This window comes from Apaloderma vittatum, unplaced genomic scaffold, assembly GCF_000703405.1.
Source record: "Apaloderma vittatum isolate BGI_N311 unplaced genomic scaffold, ASM70340v1 scaffold18795, whole genome shotgun sequence".
Classification (NCBI taxonomy): Eukaryota; Metazoa; Chordata; class Aves; order Trogoniformes; family Trogonidae; genus Apaloderma; species Apaloderma vittatum.
The window spans coordinates 1,045-9,776 of record NW_009718993.1 but is presented as its reverse complement, the minus strand read 5'-3'; the positions used below and the strand labels follow the sequence as shown (position 1 = coordinate 9,776).

At 52.1% G+C, this 8,732-nt stretch overlaps 1 protein-coding gene across 1 annotated transcript in view; it reads right to left on the bottom strand.

The window, feature by feature from the left end:
* Positions 1–8,732, bottom strand: part of ALKBH5 (AlkB family member 5, RNA demethylase) — a gene marked incomplete at its 5' end in the record, with an annotated part of 12,949 nt that overhangs the window by 3,181 nt on the left and 1,036 nt on the right. Inside the window, one exon of the mRNA XM_009870471.1 lies at positions 3,581–3,677. Within this exon, the coding sequence (XP_009868773.1) occupies positions 3,581–3,677 (97 nt within the window). The remainder of the gene's footprint in view (positions 1–3,580; positions 3,678–8,732) is intronic.

The window sequence follows — 8,732 nt, the reverse complement described above, 5'->3', positions numbered from 1 at the left end:
GCAGGAATGAAAAATCAACGGCCCAGCATCTTATCACGGCTCTGTCACCATCTCCAAGCACAGCACAGTTACCAGTCTCAACTTACAAGCTCTGCAAAAGCTTGTTTTGAAACACAGACTGAAATCCAAGAACAGGCAAAAAACCCACAACACTAAAAGGTCGTGCCGATGCTCCAAAGGCACCGATTTCAGAGGGACGCAAGCCAGTTCCCATAAGGAAGGGCACCCTAATATTGTTGCTGCAGCCTGTCTCCCTTCTTGGGATTAGGGGTGAATACAGAAAGGATGTGGGTGAAAGACGGGGGAGAATCACTACTTGCTCCCTTGTGCTGAACTTTAGCTCCTATGGGAGGTTCCTAGAGGACAATCCCAACCTAAACCCCTCTTAGGAAGCACATCCAGCTGCCAAGTTTCCTCTCCGTCATTGGGGAGAACCTCTTCAGTTTAACCAGGGTGGTGTCAGGCTGGCACACACGGAGCTGGGCACGGATGCCCAAGTCAGCCCAGCGTGCCAGAAACAAGGACCGCTTCCGCAGGCAGCTGCCAGGCTGGAGCCAGCGTGAGTCCACAATGCCGTCGTCCTGAGCTGTTCTCAGCTCCAGGACTGGACCCAGTCCAGCTCCAACACCAAAGGCACTGCAGATCCTGCCCTGGACAAGTTCGGTGGTTTAAATACCTCTTAAATACAACAGCAACTAAGGGCTCACAATTAAAACAAACTAACCACCAAATATACCGAAAGGGCAAGCGAACACGAGCCAGGCTTTTTCTGTCCACAAAGCACCACAGGTATGAGCTGCAGGAGTAGGTACGAGCAGACGTTTTGTGAAAACAGAGAGCCAATTACCAAAGTTCAAGTTAAATAACTCCCTGACGTACCTGCTTATGAAGCGCTTACAAAGCACGAGCCCTCTAAAACGACTTTTAAGACCCGCTTCAGTAGGTCTCATTTCCATCCCCCGCCTCTCGCAGCATCTTGCGAAATCGAGAGCATCGTTCCTTCCCCCGCCAGCTTCTTGCTCAAAGCACTTCCAAACCTTGCCGGCTCCCCACAGTCCTGCGCTCCGATACGCAGGAAACGCTGAAAATATCATCACGCTACAGCAGCGAAGTGTTTATGACCTACTTGGTAACCACACCGCTCTCCAGCATCCTGCACAACCCAGCAGCTCCGGCTCGCGCAGCCCTGTGCCGCTGCCAACACGAGCCGTCTCTAGAACCACGCGCTCGGAGCAGAGGCAAGAGCAGATCCAGACTCACGGGGCCCGAAAGGCTCTGAGAGCGTGTTCAGAGCTCAGCATCCCAGCTGTGGCAGAGTTTATATCACTCCATGACCTGACTGAGCTGGAAAACTCGAGGCTGATTCTCACCACAAAACGAGGAAGGGGAGTTTTACAGAGCCACCGGGTGCTCCCAGACGGCTCGCGGGCTACCAACGGCAGGAGCTGTTTGCCCGGTTGCATAACACGTTATTTCAGACTGCACCAAGTCGCGTGATCCAGGACGAGGGAACAGCATTCGCCGCAGCGCTACACACGCCGCAGGGCTGCAAGCGCAGACAAAGGTCAGCACGGCCGCACCGCGCGTGCAGGACTCGGCAAGGAGACGGCCACCGTCACAAGGGATAAGCAGCAATTAATAAGCTCTATTTGGCAGCAATCAGAGCGCACCCTTTGGCAAACAGGCAATTGCCATGTATTCACCAGGGCTGCTGAGCTCTACGGAGATTACACAGAAATAATTACCAGGGGGTTTCCACTTTGCTCAAGAGAAAAAATCCTGTTGTGGTTTCATTCAGCCTGCCAGCTACGTCGGCCCATCGCTGTCTGCCTCTGACTGGGCAGAGACGCTTCTGCTCTAAAGCTACGCAAGCCAGGCCTCCAAAATCAGGGGAAGGCAGAAGGATGCACTGCCACGGGAGGATGGAGCAGCTCCTCTGCAAGGAGCTAAAGGCTTTGTTTGGCAGCCATGCTCCAGGCCAGCCTGGCACATCTCAGCCAGGAAGATGCTTCCCCAGTTGCGCTTTAAGGACAGGCCAGACCAAATTAACTCAACACCCTCAGCTCACAGAGGCTGGCAAAAGAAAGAGGTAGAGCCAGTTCACACAAGTAGGTTAGGTATCGGTGCCAGTTTGGGCAGCTTGAGTTCATTTAGTGGAGTCTGTCTTTTTTAGGGTGCTGCCCCACAGCCTAGGGCAGGCGGCTTCTCCATCCCAAAGCCCAACTAAAGCAGCTACAGGATTTGGAGATGCCTTCTGCTGGCAATCACCAGCACTCACGTTGCTTTTCATTGGCAGCTGTGTGAACTTAACAGCCTTTTAGGTCTTGCCTCTCTCGCCTTAAACCTCGCGCAGCCACAACCAGCTATCAGGTGGTTCGGTTACAATCTTTCTGCACCCCACTCTAGCACCTGCCACGTCTCCTCCTGTCTCCCCAGGTCTGCGCTAATTTTGCCTGTCTGACACCTCAGGGCTGCTGTTTTTCCTGCCCTCATTTCACAGGTCTCTCTAACCAGATGTCCGACTCCACTCCATTGGCTTTGTGCCGTTATCTTCATGATGTTGCCAGGCTTATTTTGAAACCAAGCAAGCTGGCAGAAAGCTAGGTCTGCACCTAGACCGCTTGCCTGCTAGCCTTATGCCAGCCTTGGCCACAACTGCAGCCCTGCCACCAGTGCCCACGCTTTTGGCTGGGTTTACAGGACTCAAATTGTGCATTTGCACTTGGAAAAAGATTTCCTGACAGCGGAATTGCTGCTAACACCTTCTAAGCAACATGGGTCAGCATGTGGCAATCACATTTTTTGGTGTCCTTGTAGAAGGAACTGATGAGGAAGGATATTTCTGGGTGCAAAAAGGAAAAAAAAAAAGTTATGCTGAGGGAGTTTGGGGTGGGGTTGGTTTATTATTTTCTCCATTTTCTTAAGAGCTTTAGTTTCAAGCACTGGTTAATAAAATGCCATCAAGACAGCGTATCCTCTACCACAACTCACAGAGCTTGGCTTCCCAACACCAGCTCAAAGGACAAGCTCTGTAAACCCATCACTAAACTCACTGCATCCATTTCCCTCCGAAAGCCAGCATCTTCCTCTCCCTAGAAATGAAAGCCATGCTAGCCAAAAAACTTCATCTGCTTCATAGCATATTCTCCATCGCAAGCATCACCTTCAAAGGACCATGTAGGTAATTCACACCTGTGGTATCTTATGATCAGACACCTGAAGACAGAGCCCAAACCAAGAGAGTCCAAAATCCTGGCTGTTTGGAGTTGGGCAGCCAGTGCAAGCCAGGTGTTTGGACACGAAGAGGGCTTGCAAACCCAGACATGACAACGAAGTGCTGCTGCATGGAGCCAAAAAGTGATTAACTCTGCGGTAACGAGTTCCACCTACTTCCAGCAGGCCAGCGATGGGTACGGCAAGAGACAAGCAAACATTAGAGTGACATCTAATCAAGATGTAAGATCAAGCCAGCAAATTAACAAGCAAGACAGTTTTCCGGTGTTTCTTTCAAAGCACCTTCGGAAAGATGACAACACCGCATCCAAGTTTATCTTACTGTCCGGAGGGCTTCAACACTTACTTTCGAAGGATGATGACAGCTCTTCTCTCCTTGATGTCCTGTGGTCGAATACAGTGTGTAATTTCATCAGCTGCATATCCACTGACAATAAAAACAAAAAGCCACCGTGAGAAAGATGACAGGCAGAAGCAGAAAGCAGATGCTGGCCTCAACAATTCAGTTTGGCCAGTCATTTCCTAACTTCCACCACAAATTCCTCCTCCAAACACCATTCCCCAGGCCCGCTGAAGCTGGAAAGGAAGAAACTTCGGGAAAGAATTTTTTAGCATAAACCATAGGAAACCCTCACCTGGCACAACACTGTAAAACAAGTCATGGAGAAAATGAGGTTTTAGAGTATAAATTCAGCCTATTCATTATCATGAAATTACAAAGGGGGAGTGAGGGTGGAATCAGCACGTTGCTCCAAAACATCTTCTCATGCATATCCCTGAGAAAAGCCATCTCTGACGGCCGAGGCACACAGCACAGCCAGACACGAACACTGGAGTCACTGAGATTTGTTAGTTGAGGAGGGGGAGCAGCGGCGGTAAGAGCTGAGATTCTCACCTCCCTCTGCCCTCCGTGTGCACATCCTCAGCCACAGTAAAAACAGCAAAGCCCAGCCCCGAATCACACAGGGTAACGTCCAAATTCAGACCCACAAAGCAAACTGCACTCCAGAAACCTCCCTGCCGGGGGCTCACAAGGTGAGACAGCGACATGGGCCCAGGAAAACTACACCAGGCTCAAGCAGCTACGTCACCACGCGGGGGCTGTTCTCGGTGGGAGAGTGTTTTGCTTGTATGAGATGACTTCACCTGTTGCACACTTCTAGCAGGCAGGAGGAAAGCCAATGAGAACCCCCGCGACCCACATCACACAGAAGCGATTTTCTTGTGGCTGCTTCTGTCCTTCAGTGCAACTCCTGGGGTCCAGCGCAGCTTGTGAAATCACAGCAGCTGCTCGGACACACGGACTGCCCTGCCAGGAGCGCATCTCCTGGCTCGCATGGGTGCTAACGAGCAGATCTGAGAGGTGGGCCTGCCCTCTACCTGCTGTTAGGGGGAGTGTCCATTCACGAAAGAGCCTTCTAGAGTCCAGTAAGGGGAAAAGAGAAGTTAAACGCCTTCAGAGCCACTCGAAACGGCTGGCAAGGACAGAAACGCCTTTAAAAGGACTTGGGCGACGGCTGCTCACGCCCCACACATCTAGCACACCTCCAGGCTGGTTTAACCTGAAGCAGAAATCATCGAGTCTGCTCTCCCTATGAGGCTTTTTACTGTGAAGCTGCTGCCACGCTGGCTGTCAGCCGGCCCTCCAGGAGCACGGCCTGGGTCATCGGCTTGCAGGGTATTCGGGACGCTCAGAGCAGAGAATAGATCAGACACACACAGGTTTTCTCTGGGGATGGGACCGGGTTTCCTTTATCTGGTTAGATAACCCACCCACTCACTGAGAAGCGCGCACCTCTCAGAGATGGATTTACCGCTTTGAGAAGAGAGTTAAGAGTCTAAAACCTGACCGGTTAAAATAGGGGTTGATGTCTGTCCCCCCCATCCTCCGCTGCATCGCAGAACAGGAGGGCGTTACGCAAAAGGGCGTGTAATGATGCTCTATTATGTTCCAAGAATCTCCACGTCAAGCTCCAGCGAATTTACTAATATCACCCACGTTAACATTCAACTCAGCGCACCCTCAGCGACACCCTGAACATCGGGAAAAGGGCTGCTTCCAGATCTGTGCTCTCCAGCAGGAGACACCAGCCTGACCACTCGGTTCTCCCTCCCCAGGCAGGAAGGCAGGTTCCAGTTCGCTTTCAGAGCGGTGCCAGGCAGAGCTTGTGGTTCCAGATGCACGTGGGCAGCCCTAAAGCAAGAGCCCCTGTACCCCCTGCCCGAGGCACCAGGCACAGAAATGGAAGGAAAAGTTTATTTGGCTGTGTCGCGCTTGTCCTGCCCCGTGCCAGCATGAATTTCTCGCCCACCATCCCGCCTTGTTGCATCCTGGCGATGGGTGAAAGGGAAAACACTGGAAGAACACAGCCTTAATGACATTGAGGGTCTACCCAGAGATTTCCAGCCCAGAGAGCAAACCCAAAGCAGGAGGCAAGAGATAACTTGGTGAGGAAAACCCACGAGAACATCTGAGCATGACATCTCCAGCCCAGAGTATTCTCCAGAACACGGGGAGGTGCAGATGCAATCCACGTGTTCCCCCACCTAAAAGCCAAGTCCGAATCTATCAGATCTTGAACCCTCAGCTCCTCCCCAGTCTCTTTTCCAGTCCAGAAGAGCTGCCACCAAGCCACAACACAACCGATTCGCACGGGGATGAAAGCAGAATTGTTTTGTACAAACATCACCAGAAAGGAGGCCCCAAAGTTCTGCAGAGTCTCTAACGAAAAGTTATTTTCTAGGGGTTCACGACAGCCGGGCCAGCTCGGAGGCCGAGGGCTCTCACACATCAGCCCATCGCAGGGTCTGAGCAGCTCGAGGCTTCTCCTTGCGCTTCAGGAAAAGCTGCTACCACAAACCACAGACGTGACACTGACCAGTTCAAGCAAAGCTTGAAGAAATCTATTTGCCTTATCACCGCTGGCACACGCAGAACTTCCTCTGCACCAACAGCCCAATCTGAGGGATCAGACTCTCCTGGAAAAGCATCGAATTCAGGCACTTGTGGATTCTTCCAGCAGGGAAAAAAGCAGGTTCATCCTCCAAAGACTCGCACCAGCTCTGATCGTGCTACCACCAGGCATGCCTCGAGACAACGGGAGAGACAAACATCACAACGTTTCCACTGCTGCTACAAACAGCGGGGAGACAACCCAGAGCACTCACCAGCTGCAGAAGGGAAGCCTGTATGGCACACAGCCTCTCAGAACCTGGGAAAACATTACTTTTCGGTCATTTATTCCTCTGGCAAACTGTAACTACGCTATTTCCAACCACAGTTCTGAGATGCAACACCCGACAGTTGAACAAAAGCTGCCTGGTGGCTCAGATTCACTACCTATGATGCTGTGGCACAGGGGTCCGGCTGGAACCACCCACCCCAGCAGGCTCTGCACTCCTTCCCAGCTCCCTCCCTTTTTTCTAGCTTAAGTATTTCTCACTGCACTGCTGCCGCTTTCCCTTTTTTTGGGCCTGGCTGACAGCAGGACAAACGGCAGGAGTAGCCGCTTCCCGGGGCACAGGTGAAGAGGGGACCGGAGGAGGTTGTCTTCTCGATGTCAAAACCTACAAGGGCAAATCTTCATGGCGAAAGGAGAGGAAAAAGCGCCTTGCTGGAGGAGCAGAGGGTTCGTTAGAGGGTTGCGGGGTGGCTCAGCCTTTGTCCTGCTGTGGCAGAGGTGCACAGCCCAGCCAGCAGAATCTCTCTTCCACCTTTTAAACGCTAACCTGTCGTGTGAAGATCTGAACACTTGCCAGCGAGTTGGAGTCCAGTCCAGCGTTTGCAAACATCGCAGCCTGCTTTAGAGCAGGCAAACAAAGTCAAGGGAGGGATATGGGAAATGTCCCTCTGCAAACTCCCTGTCTGTGGCCACAAAACCAGGAGGACGATTTGTTACAGGCTGCTGAGAGCAGGGCCAGGACAGGCATGATGGGGGGAGAGCCTGAGGACAACGTAGGGGCAAACAGAGAGATTCAACAGTTTTCTTTAGATCCTCGATGATTTCCACAGAGTAACCGAACGCATACAGCTACCCCGGCTTCCCCAAAAAGGCTGCATGCCAGCAGCAGCCACTGACCCAGCGATATTTGAATCACAGACATTACAAGCGTGCCATTTCTATCTGCACCGTTTCCCTATCTCCAGGGCAACTGCCTTCAGCAACTGTTTACCAAGAGGAGAAAAAGCCAAGTTTGGGGAGTTGACTTACACAGGACCAAGGGCTGGATTTCGTAGATCTGTCCCGGACAGCCTACGGACAACCTGCCCCTCTCCCTGCTCCTCCCAAATCGTTGGGGTTAGAGGGGAGACAGGAGATCTGCATCCAGCCAGGATCATATCAACACAGAACAATCCCTCTGGCAGAATCTCTCTTAAGCAAGCGCTAAGTATCTGCTAACTGCTGTACCCAAATTGAAATAATCGCCTTTTTTTTTTTTTTTAAAGGTCTATTATTTGCTGGAAAGCAGAAGATCTAACCTCCGATTAAGCCAGTTAATGCCGGTGGGTGGGTCAGTCAAAATGCAACACCTCTCCCTCCTCCCACTATCCTCTGCCGCAAAGCCCCATCGTCCCTTAAACATAAGGCCAGGAGAGTTTTCCTGGTGGCTTTGGCCACTGACTCTGTATTAACAGCTCTGCCAGTGTGCTTCTATGCAAGGAAAAAAACTCTCGCTGTACTAAAAAACAAAAAAGTCTTCTGGCTGTTAAAGGAAGGACAACAATTTACTCCAGGCCTGCTGGGGAAAGGCGGCCCAGAGGGCTGCATCACCAGCAGGAAAATTAGGGTAGAAAGTTTCCCTCCTGGTGTCGAAGAGAAGTCAGGGAGAGGAGCAGCTGCCTCACAGCCGGCAGATCCCATCCCCAGGGATGGAGCTTCCTCTGCGATAAATGGACACGCGGCTCGATGGGTTACACACATGGCCCCCCCCATCCCAAATCCCAAAATCACCCTGACCTCTGCCCCCGCCAATCCACCAGAGAGCGAGAAAATGTCCTCAGCGCCGCTCCTGCTTCCCTCCGCAGCCTCCCTCATCCCTCGCTAATCCACGCAAGTTACCTAACGCCAGGGGTACGGCGAGGATTAGTTAATGTTTGTGCAGCTTTTCCGAGATAAAAAGCTACGCGAGATCTCCGCATTTATTATTGATGCACGAGTCAACCGGTGTGAGGCTGTGGAGGTGGGAGGGGAGGAAAATTCCTTCCCGAACCCTGCGGCGATCACTTTACAAGCCAAAGCAGGGGATTGTGTTACGGCCTGGGAGCCCTGAAAACCAGCCTGGACCTTCACCAGTCCAAAAAAAAAACCCAACCACTATCCCCAAACGAGGATATAGGTGGGAGCTCAGAGTGCTGCTGGCAGAGCCCAGGCAATCCCTGCTGCTGGCAGGGAGAACTCTTGACCTTCAGGGACAGGAGGGACGGGTGCTGGCCAAGTCAGGCTTTGAGTTGCCCTCCCCAAGATCTGGACACTGGCGGGTCCTGCACGCACATACCC